The 23100-nt window shown below is 50.6% G+C and overlaps 1 protein-coding gene across 1 annotated transcript in view; it reads right to left on the bottom strand.

The window, feature by feature from the left end:
- The window catches only part of NIPAL1 (NIPA like domain containing 1), a 51454-nt gene extending 30877 nt beyond the window's left edge, over positions 1 to 20577 (bottom strand). Inside the window, exon 1 of the mRNA XM_075347017.1 lies at positions 20477 to 20577. Coding sequence (XP_075203132.1) covers positions 20477 to 20534 — 58 coding nt within the window. The 5' untranslated portion in view covers positions 20535 to 20577. The remainder of the gene's footprint in view (positions 1 to 20476) is intronic.
- Between the last annotated feature and the right edge of the window lie 2523 nt (positions 20578 to 23100).

Raw genomic sequence — 23100 nt, 5'->3', positions numbered from 1 at the left:
AGCGAAATCCTTAATCAGTCAGTCTACACCTAGAGAACAATCTTTGGTTGTAGCTTCCCCCTTGTGGGATTCAATTTCAGGTAAAGGGATCCTTCTGAATAGTCTGGAGGATAACTATTAGAATTGGTACTAATCTATTTGCAGGATTCAGTTCAGGACTCACATCAGAATTCTCTGACTTTTCAACTAGATCCCAGAGAATTATAGCCTCCGTATTGGCAACCGCAGCTCATTTTAGATCAGCTGGCCTGACACAACATCACTTGTCACTGAGGTAACTCGCGGCCACCGCTGGATCCTCCAACTGTGACAGCAAGTTGCCTGAGTGACAGCAATGTAGTCACAGGTGACTTGCTGTCACAGTTGGAGGATCCAGCGGTGGCCACGAGTTACCTCAGTGACAGCTCAGCTGATCGCGCGGCTGTCTTCAGTTGCTGCGTGGAGCTGACAGGAGCGGCGGTGTCTTCTGCAGCTCCTGTCACCTCCATCTAGCAGAGCTGGATGCGACGGTGGACCTCCGTGGATTACGCGGACATGGAGGGGTTTTTCGTGCTTAATAAAGTGGGGAACGAGGGTACTTGTTAGTGTTTTTTATTGCAAATAAAGGATTTTTTCTGGTGTGTGTTTATTTACTGTAACTTACAGATTACTCATGGAAGGTATCTCGGGGAGACGCCTGCCATGATTAATCTAGGATTTAGTGGCAGCTATGGGTTGCTGCCATTAACTCCTTATTACCCCGATTGCCAACGCACCAGGGCAAATCGGGAAGAGCCGGGTACTGTCCCAGAACTGTCGCATATAATGTATGCGGCAATTCTGGGCGGCTGCTGACTGATATTGTTAGGCTGGGGGGCTCCCCATAACGTGGGGCTCCCCATCCTGAGAATACCAGCCTTCAGCCGTATGGCTTTATCTGGCTGGTATTAAAATTGTGGAGGACCGCACGCCGTTTTTTTTTAAATTATTTATTTATTTATTTTACTGCACAGTATAGACACGCCCACCGGCTGCTGTGATTGGGTGCAGTGACACAGCTGTCACTCAGCGTGGGGGGCGTGTCTGACTGCAACCAATCACAGGCGCCTGTGGGTGGGGAAAGCAGGGAATACGAGATTGATTAATGAGCGGCCGGCTTTTTCAAAGTAATTGTTGTCGCGCATTCTCTGCACAGCTGTTTCCCGCAGCGCTGGTGATCGGGGAGCGGTAAGTATGAGCCGGGGAAGAAACAGACCGAGCGCCAATGTAAGTATGACTGAGAACATCATGAAAAAAGGTAAGTATACTGAATTTAACAAAAAAAAAAAATAACATCGTTCGTTTAAAAACGCACACGGACGAAACGTGCTGAACACGGACATACTCCGTGTGCGGTCCGTGCAGGCACGGACCCATAGACTTTAGCGGGTCCGTGCCTGCGTAATGCCGGCCAAAAATGGACATGTTGTCCGTGTCGAAAAGCGCACACACGTACTTACCACACGGACACACGTTCCGTGTGATTTTACGTGTGTGCCATCTACCATTGAATAACATGGGTCTCCGTGTCTCCGTGTCTCCGGTACGTGCAAATACGTACCGCACACGTACAAAAAAAAGGATGTGTGTTTCGGATCTAAAACACATGTTTCAAATGGGGTATTTGGTTTGGCCTTGTAGACTAAGCAATGTGGCAAGGCACTGTAAGGGGTTGATATTGATTTTTAGTATTTCTAATTCCAATATCTGTCATTAGAGTTCCTGTCCTCTTCCTCTCTGAAGAGGATTCTTGCATAGATAAACCTGGAAAAACTTTTCTATGTCTCAGTATGAAATGAGCAACACACAATAGTACAAAATGGTTACATAGATTTCTATGGATCCTGTCTTTGTTGAACTTGGAATTTGCATGTAGTCAAACAACAATTAGAGGTGTGAAATACACTGACAAGCAAAAGGGCAACAATGTTTTGAACTTTTGAATTTCAAGCTCCATATCTCAACATCCACTACAGCTTTGACAATGAGACTGCCATCACTTTATGGACAATCATCTTGGCTATCTCATCCATAAATGTGACTTGCATCTATTTAGCCTATGATTAGTTATGCATATTCCTGTAATTTCACTGCATTGTTACTGTTTTTTTTTGCTAAAAATCTAAATGTTATTTTTTTATTATTTTGTTACTATTTTGTAAATCCACCTTTAGCTTTTCGAAGGACATAACAATCTGCCATAACTGTTTAAAAAAGATATGAACTGCACATGGACCTGCAGGGTGAGTGTCATGGCGGAGGTGGTGACTGCACAGCCCAGGGTCTTAATAAGGGGCTTGCATGACATGTCAGTGGTCTTATACAATCAAAATGTTAACTAAGAACCTTAGGTTTTGTAAATCTTGACATGACAATCTGCAATTTTAATGGCATGCTGGATCTTAAGGGGGCTTTACATGCTGCGATCTCACTAGCGAGATTGCAAGCGATGGTACCCACCCCTGTCGATTGAGCGACACGGGAATATCGCTGCCCGTGTCGCACAACCTCGCTTACCCCGTCACATGGCAGGCATCCAATAGAAGCAGAGGGGCGGGAATGAGTGGGACGTAAACATCCCGCCCACCTCCTTCCTTCCGCACAGCCGGTGGAGGCAGGTAAGGAGATGTTCCTCACTCCTGCGGTGTCACACACAGCGATGTGTGCTGCCGCAGGAACAAGGAAGAACATCGGTAATTAGAAATAAACAATTTTTGGTTTTAGGACGAGCTCTCCATGGATACGATTTTTGCTGCTTTTGCGATCGTTTTAGATAGCACAAAACACTCACACACTACAATATCGTTAATGACGCCGGATGTGCGTCACAAACAACGTGACCCCGACGATAAAACATTAACGATATCGTAGCGTGTAAAGCCCCCTTTAGAGCCCCTATAAGTAAGTCGATAATCAGAAATATTTGCTTGTTAGGTGGTTGGGTTATTCATGTCAACATTAAAATTGTCATTATATGCATCACGTTATGCTGTGTAAACATGGGATGTTTTTCCAATAACAATGATATTCCATGCACACAAATCTAATTAGTCCAATAGACGCCAGCCAATTGGAGGTTGTTCATGGCCACAGTCGGCTCATACAAAGAGCACAGTAGCTGGCAGGAGTCCTGTGAATAAGGGCATGTATTTTCCTCTTTATATAATTTGTTATAGATAGTAGATTATGAGCCAAAACAGAGGTCAGTGACCAGCGTGTCTGGATACTTTGACCTCCGACATTGCATAATATGTTTTACGTCCTTTACTGATTTATTATTACCAGTGTTACCATAAAGTAAATGGGCATAAGGTATCAATATTTTTATGTACATGAGCAAAGTACAGACAAGTGATTCTGCCAGAAGCCTGGGAAATGAACGCTAAGAATAGGATGGCTAGTCATCCTCATAAGCAACTCTAGGAGAGGAATCTGTTTGCACACAATGCAAATATGGAAAATGCAAACACATTGCTGAGCAATTAAATCTACCAGTTAAAAATACACCTTTATCCTTGCTGCACTAAATATGTACACTAAGCACGGGAGACTGACAACAGCATTGTTTAGGAATATTGTCGTTTTGAGAAATGCCGGGTGACAACTTTTATTATCATGACCTATCATGAGTTGTTATTGTCGCGGGCGGAGGAGGGGACGCTGCGCTCTCCCACTGCTCGGGTCCGGCTGCCGCTGCTGCTGCGGCCTGCTGCTGCTCGGTGGCTCAAGCGATGGGCCGGATCCCGGGGACTCGAGCGGCGCTCCTCGCCCGTGAGTGAAAGGGGATTGGTTTTTGGGATTGTTTATTGTCCGTGACGCCACCCACGGTTGTGGTGATTATGTGGACACCACCGCTGCTCTGTATGGGGATCCCGGGAGCGATGACAGGGAGCAGCAAAGTTGTAGGTTCTCCCCTCCGTGAGTAGGGGGGTAGTTGTCCCGGGGCCCAGTGATGAGGTGGGTGATGAGGGATGGCGGGGCCAGTGCAGGGCTTGGTGGGGTGCAGGGACGTGGGGGCAGCGCTGTGCCTCACAGCACTGTGGTACTCACTCAGCCTGAGACGGGGACACAGTTCTCGGTAAAACACACGGCTGGAAAGACGGTTCCCACGGACGGCTGCAGTTGCTTTTCCCCAGTAGTTGACGGTGACGGTCCCTTGTCCTGCACCTAAGATGATGTTGGTAGCGATGGGTTCCCACTGGTAACCCGCTCCCCGACTTGGATATGGGCAGGAGGAGCCCTACTTTGCCCGCAGGCGCTGGCCCTGAGAAACTGGTGCCTTGGCGGTGGCGGTGTCTCTCTCTAACGGTTGGACTGTTGCCTTCAATCGGGACTTGGTTGTTGGGAGACCCAGAGGTCCCCTTCACTGACGGATTTGGCAAATTCACGGCGACTCCTAGCCTTGCCGGAATCCGAAAGGCCCCTGCCAATGGTGCTGACTGCTCTTCGTATACCGCTCCGGTACCGCCGGGCCACCACCCGTCCACGGTCCTTTCGGCAACCTCCAAGCAGCCTCTCCTGCAGACGGTCACCGCCGTCTGCTGACCTTGCTGTCTCAGTCCGGGGCACACACCCGGACCAACTTCAGGCTTTCAACTGTCACTTTTTCTGTCACTACTCTCACTGTCCTCCTTCTCCTTCCTCTCACTCTGAACTCTCCACTTAATCTCTAACTGCTTCCACTTCCTCTTCCACACTCTCCCTAAACTCATCTGCCTGGTTTTCCCCGCCTCCAGGTCTGTGAACTCCTCGGTGGGCGGAGCCAACCGCCTGGCCCACCCCCTGGTGTGGACATCAGCCCCTGGAGGAAGGCAACAAGGATTTTTGTGTAGCTTTGATGTACCTAGCTGGGGTGTAGGGTGTGGTGGTGTTATGACCTGTGACCCCTGGCTTGCCCAGGGCATCACATTATCATGATCTATAGTATAAGATAACATTTTACAAAATAGGTATAATCAAATAAAGATATAACGAAAGACCCCCCTACACATTAGATCAAAGACAACCAAACCAGACAATTTTAGTGGGACCAATTGACTATCTGCTGAAGGTTAGATGACAGTCAGGCAAAGCTTTTTTGGCTGACCCTTTGATGAAAATGTGGGCCCCCAACAGTAGCCTCACAGATGTTGTCGGAGGAAAGGATCAGGCAAATAGCAGTTATACTTCTGATCCTTTTTGTTTTCATGGAGATAAACGGCTGATCATTTTTTCCAATCTGCCAGTTTAGAAAACATGAACATTCTTCCTTGCAGAGCATGAGGATGACCAACTTTAAAAATTTCTGTAAAAGTTTTCCAGAAGGAACTGGGTGTGCTATCTCAGCTTAGCTATTTCAAATGATTGGGACAACCACCTATAGATGATAGTGGAACTGATTCAGGGACAAATACACTTTTATCTTAGGACTGTGTTTGCCAATATTTACTGGGGGGGGCCTGTTCCTAAGGCGGCGCCTTGCTGAGGGTATCATCAGCAAACAAAGAAAATATGTTGGGGGTTTTTTCAAACCTTTTTTCCTGCCTTACATTAACCAAACTAGCAAATCTAGTTGGCGTGTGTTACATATGTTAGTCTTTGAATTGACATTAGGTAGCAATGAGGGTGCAGCCTGATTCTGAGCACAGAGCTAAACCGTGATCTATGTTCAGAGCATAGCTGTGACGGCCACCGTCAGCAGACGCTCCTCCAGCAGTCAGGTACACGGCCTGTTCGACTCTGACTGCCTAGGCAGATCTTTCTGCTATAAGCTCATTTACCTTCCCTACTTCCCTTCTGTGACCCCAATATCAACACATTTTTTGTAATTCACTAATCAATAAAGACAACTTAATTGGAGAAATTTAATACCTAAATGTTCCAGAATTCTGAAGACATTTGGACCAAAAACTGTTTTTCATGACTTACACAATATTATTTTATGAGTTTCAAGCATTTTCTGCCCTTTGGCCAAATTAAGGAGTGTGGCCTGGCAGAAAGAAGGCGTGGTCTAAATGTGTCACGGTGCTAAAAAATGTGCCAAATTTTTGCTAATATTTGTGACACAAAATAAGTCAACTATTAGGAAGTATAAACTTAGACATATTGGAGCAAATTTAGTGAGGGACATTTATCCATACTAAGTTTTAACAAATGGAAAGAATACAGTGCAATAGGGTATTACCACAGTGGTACAGGGTGTACCGAAATATAATGTGCTCACTGGTCAGGTGTGTCAATCTACAACAAAGGAGTAAAAGCATAGAGGAGGCCGCAAGGTGAAGAGCAGTGAAGCAGGAGAAAAGAGGTTAATTCTGAGCTGCAAGAAGAGACCCGGAGAGATGAATAAGTAGTCTATTAGTTTTTTTGTCTTTTGAAGTGAATGTCATGGGATATGTAATGACAGGACAGGGGCCCCAAGGCTGGCCCTCAGACTTAAGACCCTGCACTATCCCTTATCTCGGAAGTAGGCTTGATGGTAGCCAGGTCCAAGCCCTCAGCGTGACCCTAAGTCCACTCCGAACCCTGAACTTACTCCCTGTCTCCCACTCCCTTGGGGCGGGCTGGAAAACACAATGTACACCCAGCACTCAAAACACATTGGAGAGACAATATTTGTACCGGGGAGCAACAAAAAAGGGAAGTAAGTCATTTGCAGCAGGGGAACACTCATACCACTCAATATTGCAACACGGATCAACATTAACAGGATGACTACCAAGACCGGGATCGCTGGAGCTTATGCTGAAGCTATCATCAGCACATACTGGAAGGAAGCCGTGCTTTAAATAGGGAGGAGACAGCTGCACGTGGCAATTAGCAACCTGAGCTCCTAGGTCCAGTTCACTAGTCTGCAAGAATCACTAGTCTGCAGGAATTCCTGCACAGCTGAAGACCAGTGAACCTCAACCAGCCGATGCCTAGCTCTGGCTGAACAGCCAGAAGATTCAGGTTGCTTGCCAGACTCTGTGGTGTGAACAGTGTCTGACAACTCCATGCCAGCAGGTGTGTCCACAGCCGAACATTGCATGACAGCAAAGACTTCTTCTGTACAGAGATTTTGTAGTTTTATTTCCTGAAGAAAAGTCTTTGCTTCGAAATGCATAGACTAATAAACTACTTATTCATCCATCCTGGTCTCCTCCATTGGCAGCGCGGAATTAACCTCTTTTCCCAATACACATACTATATTTTACAGAGAGCAAACAGATTACAAAGTTCTAATATGTGCCACATTTATCACAGTGGTTCACACTGTCAGATAAATGTTTCTAAAGGCCACTTCACACATAACGAGATCGCTAACGACATCTGTGACGCCTTGGACTAGCCAGGTAGTCACATACTTACCAACACACACACCCCCACTCTAGGCAGTTACAACAGTCAATCAAAAACCCTTGTTGCCTCCCTCCAGAGTCTTATGTCCACACCAGGTGGGGCGGAGCCAGGCGGTTGGCCCCACCCACCGAGGAGTTCACAGGCTTCACAGGGGAAAACATCTCAGCTGCACCCTAACATCTCTCCCGGGATCCCCGTTACCAGCAGCGGTGGTGCCATTATCACCACAACCCATGGGTGGCGTCACGAACAATCTCCCTAAACATACCATCCCCATTTCACTCATGGGTGAGGAGCGCTGCTCGAGTCCCCGGGTCCGGTCCACAACTCGAGCTACCGAGCAGCAGCAGCAGAAGCCCCGGACCCGAGCGTGGCGAGCGCGTCCCCTCCGCCTGCGACAACTTGGCGTCACAAACAGGATCGAGCCGATCTACTTACCAGTAGAAGTGCGCCTTGCAGTCTCCGCCGGCGGCGTCCGGCCGAAAAATTGGAAGCGCCGCCATCTTTGGCGCGAAGATTTCCCGCTCAAGCGTCTTCCCCGAGCAGGGAAGGCGCAACAGTGAAGCCCCGCCCCCAACAAGCGGAAGTGCTAGAAAGGGGGGCGGGTGAAAGCCTGCCTAATGTAGCTGAGGGCATAGGAAGCGGGGGACGCCAGGACCCTGAAACATATGCCGTTCCTGGAGGCCGAGCAAGCAGGATGTTCGTTCCGTACAGCAGGCCCACGCCCGGAACAGCGGCGTGGGTGGAAGCTCGGGTGACACAGTTAATCCGCAGGCTGCAGACCCTGCTCCAGCTCCTTGTGCAAGAATGGGAGGCTGGAATGGTGGAAGTGGTGATGACCGTGCAGGCCTGTGAGGCGAAAGCAGAGTCGGAGAAGCGGGTGAGTGACCCACGCCCCTGTGTCCCAGAGGGACTGGTCGCTGCGGCCGAGGGGCCCGGTCTGCCCCCGCTCAGCCTGCTGCGTTCCCCGCTGCCCGTGTTGGTCGGTGCCACCCCGCCGGTAAGCCCGCTGCTCCCGAACCCGGCAACAGATAACATCGCTCCCACCCGCGAAGGTCCTTTTGCAGGCGCTGCCCGCGGACAACAGCTTGCCCGGCCAGTACCGACCACGCTCCCCAAAGGGTGCCATCCAGCCCAGAAGCGGCCACACCCAAAGAGGCCCCGGCAGTCCGCCCGGCCAGTACAGAGGTGGAAGATTGCCGCCTCAAGCCTGTTAAGTGACGCTGACCGCTCCAGGCCTCGGCTGAGGCTGCGGAGGGTTGCCGCTGCAAGGCAGCAAAACAGGCCGCGACACAGCGGTGCCCCCCTACCCAGATGGTGCCGGCTGTGGCCCACATCGGGGGGTACCTGCTGGGCCCAACCCCCGCGCTAGAGGAGCCGCCATGTTGGGAGCGGCAGCCAAACCTGATGGGCCGAGAGATAGAGGCCCGGGAGAAAGAGAAGGCTGCTATCCTGGCCCGCACTGTAGAGGCAAAGGACGCTCTCCGGAGAGCCTCTCCTGAAGCTCGGGGTCCGATCTTTGAAGGTCAAGTCCGGCAGTTCTACCCCTGGCGTAGATGGGGGTTTATTCACGAGCCAAGCCTGGGGGTCGAGGCGTTCTTCTCCAGGCGAGATGTGCACAGCCAGCTGCCCCTGGGCCATCCGAAGCGTGACCTCTGTGTGGGTGAGTTGGTCACCTATATCTGCCACCTGGGAGAGAGGGGCTGGTTCGCCCTGGATGTCCAGAGAAGGGTGAGCCATGATGACCTCGAGCAGCCCCGGTCACCTCCTCCGCCGTACAGTCCCAAGGCGGATCCGGAGGAAGTAAGTGGCGACGGTGACCTCCAGTAAAGGCAGCGGTCCTCCGTTGCAACCAAGTTGTCCCCGTTGGGACCCTCAGCTGAATGAATGAATCCGAATCAACCGAAGTTTTCACCTGATTGTCGACAGTGATTACCCGGCCATTTCCGGCAAATTGTCCCAGGAGGGACTCTATGTGTTTACCGCCCACATGAGAAACTGCTCATGAACATGGTCAAGAACTTGAAGGCCACCCACGAACTTGTGGGTTTGTAAATAGTTTGGTGGGCTGGTTTCCGTCCGTGCCGCCTCCGGAGAGGCAGATTGGAGGAAGGGCCTGCAGCAGAGGAGGCTGGGGCCCGGCCACCACCAGGACCGGTGGCCATCCTCCGGGGGTCAGGGGTCCCCCTGGACGTGGGGTCCCCTGAAGTGACAGCCGGGTGCGAGACACCGTACCCGTTCCCGCTCGGGTAACCTCGACCTGGACTGGGGTAAAGGGGTGCTGCCCGTTTCTTAGGGGCAGCATCAAGGATCAGGTTATTTGGGTGGGAGAGCGGATGACCGTGAACCCGTCCGTTTAATAAAAATGTTTGAAACGTTAAAAGTAATGCACCTCCCGTAAGGGAAGACTTGAAAATATGCGTATGTTGAAGTTTTAATATGTTATTTATCTTTTTACAGTTTGAAAATAAATAAATAAATAAATAAATAAAACCGGTGATGGACGGGCAGCCCGCGGACAGTCTGCATTTTACCAAGGGGGAGTGTGACGCCCTGGACTAGCCAGGCAGTCACATACTTACCCACACACACCCCCCCACCCTAGGCAGTTACAACAGTCAATCAAAAACCCTTGTTGCCTCCCTTCAGAGTCTGATGTCCACACCAGGTGGGGCGGAGCCAGGCGGTTGGCCCCACCCACCGAGGAGCTCACAGGCCTGGAGGCGGGAAAAGTGTCAGTTCAGTCTTGGAGGTAAAAGTGAGAGGAGTGAACACTTGAGGTGTCTGGGTTGGAGCGCAGACACTGACAGTAAGGTTGGCAGACGGTGGTGATCGTCTGCAGGAGTTGGTGGAACTCCGCAGAGCCGTAAGGATCAGGGTCGGGCGTCGGCCCGCCGGTACCGGACTGGGGAACGGAGTGAAGCTAAGCACACAGGCAGGGCCATCGGACCTCGACCAGGCTTGGAGCCGCCGTCAATAGTCAAATCCGAATGTGACAGGCACTCCAGGGGTTTCCCAACTACCAAGTCCCGATTGAAGGCAATCGTCCACCCAGAGAGGATATACAGCCACCGCCACAGGATATACAGCCACCGCCACAGGCAAAACAGGCTTCTACGGCACCTATACGCCGGGGAGCGTACTACTGGTGGGCAACCACAGGAGTCAAGAACATTCTCAAAGGTGCAGGGAAAGACAGCCACCATCAGCCATCCGGGGGAGAGCACAACAACAACACTGCAGCCGGCTGCGGGACCCGTCTATCCGGCCATTTTGGTTTACCTACGACTCTGTCAGTGATTGTCTGAGTACACCCGTGCCGTCCGGCACCGCGCCGCGCAGTCCCTGCACCCCAGCCATCCGGCCTCCCCGTTACACCATCGGGCCCCGGGATCACCAACCCCTGCCCACGGAGGGGACAACATCTCAGCTGCACCCTACCATCTCTCCCGGGATCCCCGTTACTAGCAGCGGTGGTGCCATTATCACCACGACCCGTGGGTGGCGTCACGAACAATCTCCCTAAACATACCATCCCCATTTCACTCACGGGTGAGGAGCGCTGCTCGAGTCCCCGGGTCCGATCCACCGCTGGAGCCACCGAGCAGCAGCAGCAGAAGCCCCGGACCCGAGCGTGGCGAGCGCGCCCCCTCCGCCCGCGACACATCGTTGCTACGTCACAGTTTCTGTGACGAAACATCGACATCACCAGCGATCTCATTATGTTTGACACGTACCAACGATCCGCCCCCTGCTGTGAGATCGTTGGTCGTTGCTGAATGTCCTGGGCCATTTTTGGCTCGTTGGAGTCCTGCTGGGCAGGATGGATCTGTATATTTGACACCTACCAACGATCTCGTTAACGACCTAGATGAGAACTTAAAGTGTGACACGTACGCATGTAGTTGCGTCATTTTTTCCGCGCCCCCTCTGCACCGATTGGTTGGCGCTGAGAACAGTAAGTAAACACTTAGGAACGAAGGAGGGATGAATCTGGGTGCAGATGCAGCTTCGATCCGAAAAGCAAGCAAGCAACCGGGAATAAAGTATGAATGAATCCGGGTGGAGTCGCAGGTTCTATCCTCAAAGCAAGGCTCAAAAAGGGACAAAGGATGAAGCGATACAAAGTTGCCTTCTAGGCCGGCCGACCTAATCAGAACGCAGTATTGGCCACCAATTGGAGCAGAGGGGTGTGGAAAAGGTGACACATGCACGCCTACGTGGCTTACAGCGTCAAACACTACGCCCCTAATCGAGGTCGGAATTGTTACATAGCTGCTGTGTGACAGGGTCCCAACGACCAACGAGATCGTTATACAGGTCGCTGCATCGTTACTAAAGTCGTTGGGAAAATGACTGTGTGACATCTCACCAACGATCTCGCCAACGATTTAACAATAAACCGGAAACTGTGATGAAGTAACGATCTCATTATGTGTGACTGGACCTTAATTCATTCTTGTTTTAATTTTCTGTTTTAGTGCCTGAAATTTGCAGCAAAGTTTTCCTCTTGGTGTCACACATTAACCCACGATTACTTTATTATGAGACCATTCTCTTTTCAAACATGCCTCCTTGTTGGACAAGGCACAAAGGCGTCTCAAGCACAAAATAAATAGGGTAAAAGATAATAGATCAGTTCCAACAATGTGATCCAGCTTAGCCAGTTCTTCCAGTCTGCAGTGTTATTTAAATACTCAACACATTCTGATTCTTGCCTTGATATGTTAATCTGCATTATCTACACCAGTCATTCCTCTTGAATGTAATAGAAATGTGCGCAGTTCATTTAGAGGAATGATTCTTGAGCAAGCCTCAACACATCTTACATCTAAAGGCCGCGTATCACCTATCACATGTACACATTTTTGGAGTTGATTCTACAATGAAAATCTGCAGATAATTACAATACAATAAATGTGAATGGGATTTTACAGATCTTTCATTTAGAGATAGCAGAAAAATGTGCCCATATCAGATATCAGAGGAGGTTTCGTATTTTCAAATCCTAGATCACCTGGATTGACTAAAGATGTAAGGGTACCGTCACACTTTAGCGACGCAGCAGCGATCCCACCAGCGATCTGACCTGGTCAGGATCGCTGCTGCGTCGCTACATGGTCGCTGGTGAGCTGTCAAACAGGCAGATCTCACCAGCGACCAGTGACCAGCCCCCAGCCAGCAGCGACGTGCAAGCGACGCTGCGTTTGCACGGAGCCGGCGTCTGGAAGCTGCGGACACTGGTAACTAAGGTAAACATCGGGTATGGTTACCCGATGTTTACCTTAGTTACCAGCTCACACCGCTTTAGCGTGTGCAGGGAGCAGGAGCCGGCACTGGCAGCATGAGAGCTGCGGAGGCTGGTAGCGAAGGTAAATATCAGGTAACCACCTTGGTTACCCGATGTTTCCCTTGGTTACAGCTTACCGCAGGCTGTCAGACGCCGGCTCCTGCTCCCTGCACATTCAGGATTGTTGCCCTCTCGCTGTCACACACAGCGATGTGTGCTTATCAGCAGGAGAGCAACAATAAAAAAACGAACCAGCACTGTGTGTAACGAGCAGCGATCTCACAGCAGGGGCCAGATCGCTGCTCAGTGTCACACACAGCGAGATCGCTAATGAGGTCACAAAAACCGTGACTCAGAAGCGATCTCAGTAGCGATCTCGCTGTGTGTGAAGTACCCCTTACCCACTGGTGAGATATGGGGGCAACTGTGGAGAAAAATAAAAATTAAAAATGTGATTTTTTTTTTTTTCTTTTTAAAGTATCCCAACCTAGATCTTTTACAATAAGCCTCATTCAGACGTCTGCGCTTCACAAATGTGGTTTTCATAAGTAGAGTCTTATATGATCAAATAACCGATTTTTTTTTCAGACTTCTTGACTGCGAAAAACAAAGCAAGATATGTCCATTGTTGAATTGATTTATGGATCAAACTTGGCCATTCAAGTAAATGGATCCATGAACAAAAACATTTGCACTTGATGCCATGAGTGCTGTCCATTGGAAGCAATGAGGCGAGTGCAGGAACGTCGGGACACCAGTGAGAGCTGGGCGCAGCAGTGAGTGGCGTGAGACCATGCAGGAGGAGGAGAGCGGGGAGCGCAGGGACACCAGTGAGAGCTGGGCGTCGCAGTGAGTGGCGCGCATCCCTGCAGAAGGAGGAGAGCGGGGAGCGCAGGGACACCAGTGAGAGCTGGGTGCAGCAGTGAGTGATGCGCGTCCCTGCAGGAAGAGGAGAGCGGGGAGCGCAGGGACACCAGTAAGAGCTGGGCGCAGCAGTGAGTGGCGCACGTCCCTGCAGGAGGAGAGCGGGGAGCGCAGGGACACCAGTGAGAGCTGGGCGCAGCAGTGAGTGATGCGCGTCCCTGCAGGAGGAGGAGAGCGGGGAGCGCAGGGACACCAGTAAGAGCTGGGCGCAGCAGTGAGTGGCGCACGTCCCTGCAGGAGGAGAGGGGGAGCGCAGGGACACCAGTAAGAGCTGGGCGCAGCAGTGAGTGGCGCACGTCCCTGCAGGAGGAGAGCGGGGAGCGCAGGGACACCAGTAAGAGCTGGGCACAGCAGTGAGTGGCGCACGTCCCTGCAGGAGGAGAGCGGGGAGCGCAGGGACACCAGTGAGAGCTGTACGCAGCAGTGAGTGGCGTGCATCCCTGCAGAAGGAGGAGAGCGGGGAGCGCAGGGACACCAGTGAGAGCTGGGCACAGCAGTGAGTGGCGTGCATCCCTGCAGGAGGAGAGTGGGGAGCGCAGGGACACCAGTAAGAGCTGTACGCAGCAGTGAGTGGCGCGCATCCCTGCAGGAGGAGGAGAGCGGGGAGCGCAGGGACACCAGTAAGAGCTGTACGCAGCAGTGAGTGGCACGCATCCCTGCAGGAGGAGGAGAGCGGGGAGCGCAGGGACACCAGTGAGAGCTGTACGCAGCAGTGAGTGGCGGGCATCCCTGCAGGAGGAGGAGAGCGGGGAGCGCAGGGACACCAGTGAGAGCTGGGCGCAGCAGTGAGTGGTGCACGTCCCTGCAGGAGGAGGAGAGCGGGGAGCGCAAGACCGTCGGGACACCAGGAAAAATCTCAAATATACTTTAGAAATAAAAGTGCCACCTTATTTTAGGAAACTTATCAGGATAATTTTATCAATTAAACAAATTTTATTCTTGGTTAAGACAAAGAATAACAGTAAATATGATACCTGTTATGTAGAGGGCTGACCTGCTATCACTAGGAAAAGCAGTTTTTAGGCTACAAGCAAATTCGACTAAATTGGAGGCTGCGCACTCCCCGAATGCACCCCCAGGATCATTTGCATGTCGCTGTAAAGTATGAATTCTGCAGCACACTGGATTACTACAAAACAGGTCTGATTTTCATTATTTAGATTAGTTTGATAGGCAATCGTCCTGACAGGTTCTCACAGACCAGCCAGACGATATATTCCTGCAATGCACTGTCACTTGCTGAGTTTGCAAATCTCTGCAATAAAAACACATGTTTCTGTGTGTTTTGGGACTTTCGCTGATTGTTAATGTGCAGTATGTGCCCCAGGACATGGTGGTGTATGAATACCTCACGCTTTAGTGATGAGACCGGCTTTGATGTCATAAGATAGAACAATGCAAATCTGTCACTGGAACTAAACTTTGTGCAGATCTTGTGGAAATAGTGATGTAAGCAGATACTATAGTGATGTAAGCAGATACTACAGGTATAGTGGGAACAGCCCCCACCGGCCACCATGAATCCGCTGTATGGGGCCAGGCTGTGTGTACACATGACACGCGAGAGCAGCCGGTTTTCTCTCGGATTGATGTCACAGTTTCATTCTGCATCTTGCAGGGCTCCTCCTTGTCATCTATACCTGACTCACCACATGAACTCACCTGTAACCACACACTGTGTACAGCACAGGATATTCCGTCACCACCATGGAAAGCACACGTACAGGTTATCACTCACCTGTGTGACCACACAGTCACGCCATCCCATAGCTGCAAATCAGAGGCCGCCTACATTTCCCAATACAAACAAAACATCAACACTAAAAACACTAGTCACATCAGTCACAAGTCACTGACATAACAGGATGGTAAAACAATGAATGTATCATGAGTCGTTTTATAGAGAGTAGGGTATGTGGCCATCCAGGTCTCTGATTTTGGCTCAACCTGAGTGTGGACAACCTGGTCACAGATTGAGCAGGGGTGGCAGCCCCTAGGGGCACAAGGGGTGAGGGGGACAGTTATACCTCCAAACCAGTTAGAAAGTCTGCCTAAAGGCCGCTTTACACGCTGTGATATCGGTACCGATATCGCTAGCGTGGGTACCTGCCCCCATCTGTTGTTCGACACGGGCAAATCGCTGCCCGTGCCGCACAACATCGCCCAGACCCGTCACACTACTTACCTGCCTGGCGACGACTCTGTGACCGGCGAACCGCCTCCTTTCTAAGGGGGCAGTTTGTTCAGCGTCACAGCGACGTCACAGCTGCGTCACTGAACCGCCGCCCAATAGAAGCGGAGGGGCGGAGATGAGTGGGACGTAACATCCCGCCCACCTCCTTCCTTCCGCATAGCGGCCGGGAGGCAGGTAAGGAGAGGTTCCCCGTTCCTGCGGTGTCACACGGAGCGATGTGTGCTGCCGCAGGAACGAGGAACAACTTCGTTACTGCTGCAGTAACGATTTTTGAGAATGGACCCCCATGTCACCGATGAGCGATTTTGCACGTATTTGCGACGATGCAAAATCGCTCATAGGTGTCACACGCAACGGCATCGCTAATGCGGCCGGATGTGCGTCACCAATTCCGTGACCCCAACGAGTTCGCGTTAGCGATGTCGTAGCGTGTAAAGCCCCCTTTAGGCCCTGTGCGCACACTGCTTTTGTGCTGCGTTTTTAGTGCAGAATTGGTGCAGTTTGTGTTCACAGGCAGGTCCGAATTTGATCAAAGTTACAGATTATAATTATCCATAAAATTCTATAGGATCGTGAAAATCACAGACAGCACACGCATGTCATCAAAGTAATCTCTGCACTGTCCGTGATTAACATTGGAAGTTTTGCAATTTATTTATTGATTTTTTTTCAATGATGCAACACTGAGGGTATGTGCGCACGTTGCTTTTTACCTGCTTTTTACCTGCTTTTTTGCTGCTTTTTCTTCTGCGCTGTTTAATGCCAAAATGGATGTGTTCTTCTATTCAAGCAAAGTCTATGGGAATTTGGGTTTCTTGTTCACACTATGTTGTTCAAAATGCTGCCTTTTTGTGGCAGAACTTTGGTCAAAAACTCAGCTTTGCAGTGCAAAACCCAAATGGCAAAAACAATTGACATGTTGCTTCTTTGAAAAGCTGAGTTTTTGACCAAAGTTCTGCCACAAAAAGGCAGCATTTTGAACAACATAGTGTGAACAAGAAACCCAAATTCCCATAGACTTTGCTTGAATAGAAGAACACATCCATTTTGGCATTAAACAGCGCAGAAGAAAAAGCAGCAAAAAAGCAGGTAAAAAGCAACGTGCGCACATACCCTAATGGTAAAAAGTGACACTGACCAAACACTGATGAAATGCGGAGGAAAAACCTTGATGACGCTCTGGCCATTTTATACATATGCAGAAAAATTATGGACATCTGAACGAGGCCAAAGTTTTATTGAATTGTACTTTTTAAAGATGACGCTACAATGCTGTAGACGTATGCCAAAGAGATGCCTTTTAAAGCCTCATTCAGACAGCATTGATTTTTCTCATACATGAAAAAAATTGACCTCTTTTAATCCGTTTTGGATCAGTGTCAATATTTATCATCGGTGTTTCAGAAGTGATTTGCTCACATGCCGAATAAAAAAATATTGCACAATCTCTCCGACCCATTACAATGCGGACACAAAGTCTACAAAAGATACATACACGTGAACATGTGCATGAAAACCAGATATTTGAAAGAGGCCTAAAGGCCGCTTTACACGCTGCGATCTCACTAGCGAGATCGCTAGCAAGCGTATCCGCCCCCATCAGTTGTGCGTCACGGGCACATCGCTGCCCGTGGCGCACAAAATCGCCCGGACTTGTCACACTACTTACCTGCCTAGCGATGTCGCTGTGACCAGCGAACCACCTGCTTTCTAAGGGGGCAGTTCGTTCGGCGTCACAGCGACGTCAGTAAGTGGCCACCCAATCGAAGCGGAGGGGCGGAGATGAGCGGGACGTAACATCCCGCCCACCTCCTTCCTTCCTCATTGCCGGCGGCCGCAGGTAAGGTGAGGTCCCTCATTTCTGTGGTGTCACACATAGCAATCTGTGCTGCCGCAGGAACGACGAACAACATCGTACCTGCAGCTGCAACGATATTTGGGAATAGAGGAGCATGTCAACGATTAACGATTTTGCACGATTTTGAGACATTTTTTGATCGCACGTAGGTGTCACACGCAACGACATCGCTAACGCGGCTAGATGTGCGGCACGAATTCCGTGACCCCAACGACATCGCTTTAGCGATGTCGCTGCGTGTAAAGTGGCCTTAAGTCAATTATCTGGCCAGAAAATAATAATTATCAGAATAAATTTCAGTGTATATTTGTACATTCTGTAACCATTACAAGTTATTACTGTACAGGAGGTTCAAAAACATGATAAGAGAAAAGAAGGTCATCCAACAACTGTGCACAATCTGTCCCCAACACATTGTCACTAACACTGTCCCCAATACATCGACACCAACAATCTGTCCCCAACACATCGACACCAACAATCTTTCCCCAACACATCAACAGGACTTACAAATGCCATCTCTCACAAACAGAAGAAATGTTCTATTCTTACCTAATAAAAGAATCCCAAAATACTATTTTTCATCTTTACACTTTGAGTCCATCAGGATGTAAAGCTCTCAATGAGTTACTTTTTTTTGGAGAAGATCCTTATGGAATTTGTTCCAAACTAAACACTGTTTAATCAAAAAGCTGCAAAAACACTACAGGAAGAAAAAAAAACTCTTCCCAAACCAAGAAAAAAATCTCTGCCAAAAATTCTACAATAAAAACATTTCTTGAAGTAGTTTATGTTCGGAAAATTGTGTTGTTTTGAACATCTCAAAATCTGGGTCTCAAAATCTGTGTGTGAACATAGCCTAAAGGGGGCTTTACACGCTACGATATCGCTAATGCGGAGTCGTTGGGGTCACGGAATTTGTGACGCACATCCGGCCGCATTAGCGATGTTGCTGCGTGTGACACCTATGAGTGATTTTGCATCGTTATCGTATCATCGGTGACATGGGGGTCCATTCTCGATTATCGTTACTGCAGCAGTAACGATGTAGTTCGTCGCTCCTGCGGCAGCACACATCGCTATGTGTGACGCCGCAGGAACGAGGAACCTCTCCTTACCTGCATCCCGGCCGCTATGAGGAAGGAAGGAGGTGGGCGGGATGTTATGTCCCGCTCATCTCCGCCCCTCCGCTTCTATTGGGCGGCCGCTCAGTGACGTCGCTGTGACGCCGCACGGACCGCCCCCTTAGAAAGGAGGCGGTTCGCCGGTCACAGCGACGTCGCCAGGCAGGTAAGTATGTGTGACGCGTCTGCGCGATGTTGTGCGGCACGGGCAGCGATTTGCCCATGTCGCACAACAGATGGGGGCAGGTACCCACGCTAGCGATATCGGTCCCGATATCGCTAGTGTGGGTACCCGCCCCCATCTGTTGCGCGACACGGGCAAATCGCTGCCCGTGCCGCACAACAGCCGTCACACATACATACCTGTCCGGCGACGTCGCTGTGACGGGCGAACCGCCTCCTTTCTAAGGGGGCGGTCCGTGCGGCGTCACAGCGACGTCACTGAACCGCCGCCCAATAGCAGCGGAGGGGCGGAGCTGAGCGGGACGTAACATCCCGCCCACCTCCTTCCTTCCTCATAGCGGCCGGGAGGCAGGTAAGGGGAGCTTCCTCATTCCTGCGGCGTCACACGCAGCGATGTGTGCTGCCGCAGGAACGAGGAACAACCTCGTTACTGCTGCAGTAACGAGATTTGAGAATGGACCCCCATGTCGCCGATTAGCGATTTTGCACGTTTTTGCAACGATGCAAAATCGCTTATCGGTGTCACACGCAACGGCATCGCTAATGCGGCCGGATGTGCGTCACGAATTCCGTGACCCCAACGACTCCGCATTAGCGATGTCGCAGTGTGTAAAGCCCGCTTTAATCCTACAATTGGTGAAGGGTTCACATCCTTCTCTGCCATATAAAACAGTAGACTAAATTACTACTTACACTTGTTTGTGATCGGCGCATACATTACATTATGTATTTAGATCACACAGAACGGCTACAAAGAAACAGGCTGTTAACACTACTATAAATTCACAAAAGCACAAACTGTACACAATGTACACACATTGAAGGGGTGGTCAGGTTAAAAAAAAGTTATCGCCCGTCTATAGATGTAATCTTATCCATTAGATGGGTGATAACTTGTTGATTGGTGGGGGTCCAACAGCTGGGACCTGGGATAAGGGGAATTTTTATCACTGGGAGAATGGGAGTTCAACCAAAACTATAAAAACCGCAGGCTGCACCTCTACTGCGGCCAAACCCTCACAAGCCTATGGCATAACTGAACACATTGGGGCAGATTTAAAATCACACTTGTGCCATAATTTGGGCAATGGATGTACAATAATTTTGTTGAAGCACATTATACTTTTCTAAAGCATCTAGAAAAAAGTCCTCACTTGTCAAAAAGCCAAATGAGCCGGATTTATAGTGTCTGCTCCACCTCTTAGGTGCAAAATACTACTTAAAATATAGATAAAGAGCCAAATAAGTGCCAAATGTGATAAATCTGGTGCCTTTCCTGCCTTCTTCGTCTATGTATGGTGGATTTGAATAGTTCTTCACTGGATCAGTACAACTCCCAGCTTAGAATGACAGCTACAGGCTGGGAGTTGTATCAAGAACTAAATATACCATATATTGTGTTGCGTTCCAGCTCCCACATCCACTGACGGTCACACAGACACCTCAGCCTCAGAAGGGAGATGTAGTTTTATATGATATACAGAGCAGCAGGTGACAGTCCCCTCCTAGGGTTACAGTATAAAGTGTCCGGCATAGACTATAACAGGTAATACAGCCGCACTCACCTGTGTTACACACGGATCCTACAGGCACATCTATCAGAGCTGGCGGTGACTCTCCCATTCTTCAATCCAGGAATGATTCCCCTGCGCTGTCCCCTCCAGAGTCCCCGTCCCCTGCTGTCACTACAGTGCTGTCAGCCTGGTGCTGCCTCCTGCCAGCCTACTCAACACAGTGACTCAGTGAGGTTCACACCCATTACACAGGCTCAGGATTTCTCAGTCTGGAAGTCGTCCTCACAGGGACCAGGCTTGCATTGCTTTCATTCTTGGCCTCAGCAGATACATTACGTGTCTAAACTTGAGACCATGTATAGTGATAGCCACTGGCGGATACAGACGAGGGCCACTGTGCAAGAACAAAATATGGAGTCCTTTGCAGCCCAGAAACTCATCATAATGCACAATTCCTCCTGCTTTGGCGGTATTAGAGGACCCCCTTAAATCTTGGCCCCCTTTGCGGCCACACAGGTTGCACCAATGATATGTCCACCGTTGGTGATATTTCCCAGCAACCTGAATTCCCCCACTCTTCAAAGATGACAATGGCGATCAGTCTAGGAACATATGGCGAGATTGAGATTTCACAGATATCACTTCTGATGATCCGCCATGGTGTCGCACTGCAACCTGACACGAAGGCGACACAGAGTCGCAAACGTTGCCAAATGTGTCTGATTTTGGGTAGCTCTACATTGTGACATTGGCTGCAACACCTGTCAGGAGGCCAAAGATCGCGATGTGCCGCAGTTAGATCGTAGTATAGTGCAGGGGAATGAAGCCGCTTCGCAAACATTAGGTTACTGCGACCACGGCAAGCAACTCGTAAAATATCCAACTGAGCACCTGATTTTTTACAACTTTCTTGTTGTGGTTGAGGTTCCCCAGTGGTCACAATGGACTCCATTCACCTGTATGTAGCAGCAGCACATAGCAATTTTTGGCCATATGACCTATTTCGCTGCCAAAATTTCACTGTAGCCCCAGATTTCTTGTTAAAGCGACTTTCTTTAGATTTTAGTGCAAGTCAGTATAACTGTGACTTGGATGTCACTTGTAATATACAGCAAAATCAAAGCTATAATATAGCTGTGACATCCTGGACTAGCCAGGTAGTCACAGGTAGACCCCCGCATTACACCTGTCCCCCAATAAGGTGTCCTCAGCCAAACTTTAAACCCTAGTCACCCCCCTCAGGACTTGATGAACACACGAGGGGGTGGAGCCAGGCGGTTGGCCACGCCCACCGAGGAGTTCAGAGAGCCGGAGGCGGGAAAACAAGTAGTTGTTGGAGAGTTGAGTAGAGAGGAGTAGAGTGAAGGAGTCTGACGGGTGCCGGGGTCGGAGCCCTGGTACCTTGGCTAGGAGGCAAATGGTGGCCTTAGCCTGCAGGAGCCGGAAAGACGGCTCGGTGGAACAGTGGTGGTCCGGGACAGGGTAGTGGCCCGCCGGTACCGACCCGGGGAACCAACTCAGAAACCGGAGCACAAAGGGGGGTACTCAGACCCTGAAACGAGGTCCAGAACCCACTAGACTGAGTTAATTAACTGATTGCGGTCTGGACTATAGGTCCTTTCCCACCCAAGTCCCGACTGAAGACAACAGCCCACCGAGGGTGATAGAAAGCCACCGCACAGGCAGAGAGATCCCACGGGCCAGCGTCTGCGGGCAAAAGGGCTCTCCCGACATCTACCAAGCCGGGGAGTGGACTCCTGACGGTGATGTGTACCGCCCTAAGAGGGGCCCGGCCGCTTCTCCGCTTGCTCAGGCCGAGCCATTCGAGGTCCGAGCTCGGGTTGTCGGTGGCACGAGCGCCTCCAGACCGGGGGCCACGTCGCTCTGTTAAAGGGGAGGCAGTAGGGTGGTGGTGGTATGGCACGAGGCGCGCAGCCGGGGAGGGTCGCGTTGTCGTCCTACGGGTCGTGACGCCACCCACGGGTCGTGGTGACGGGATGCACCACCGCTGCGGCTGGAGTGAAGGCGGGCTTATCCAGGATCGGTGTTGCAGCTGCAGCCTAGATGTTAGCCCCTCCGTGGGTAGGGGCGGTGTGTCCCGGGACCCGGTGGTGGGGGACCGATGGCGACGGTGTTGTTACCGGGGTGCAGGGTGCCGTGCTGCGGTGCAGTGTCGTGCCCAGATGGCACTGGAGTACTCACGATTAATTCACACTCAGAGTCACTGGTAAACCAAAGTTCGGGTATGGTCGGGTCCCACAGCCGGCTGCTGGTGTCCCCTGTGAGGTTGATGGTGGCCCCTTTCTCTTGCACCTCTTGTGTGGTTTTTCGGCTCCCTTGCCTGGGCAGTGGTAGCCCGCTCCCCGGCGTTGAGCTGCCGGAAGAGCCCTCGGTTGCCCGCAGGCGCTGGCCCGTCGGGTGTTTGGCCCTTGGCGGTGGCACTCACCCGGTTTCGATGGGCTTTTGCCTTCTTTCGGGACTTTGGGTGTGGATGAACCCGTGAGGTCCAGCCAGCAATCAGTCAATTTGCCTAAACTCAGTGGCTTCTAAGCTAGGACGGGGTCTGAGTACCCAGTTTCTGGTGCTCCGGTACACGGTTGACTCCCCGGTTCAGGGCCGGCGGGCTCCAACCCTGGCCCGGTCTTACGGTTCCGCCGGTTGCTTTACCGGTACTC

Source organism: Anomaloglossus baeobatrachus, chromosome 1, assembly GCF_048569485.1.
Source record: "Anomaloglossus baeobatrachus isolate aAnoBae1 chromosome 1, aAnoBae1.hap1, whole genome shotgun sequence".
NCBI classification, from domain to species: Eukaryota; Metazoa; Chordata; class Amphibia; order Anura; family Aromobatidae; genus Anomaloglossus; species Anomaloglossus baeobatrachus.
Note: the sequence above shows the minus strand (reverse complement) of the source record. Positions and strands in the feature narration are given on the sequence as shown.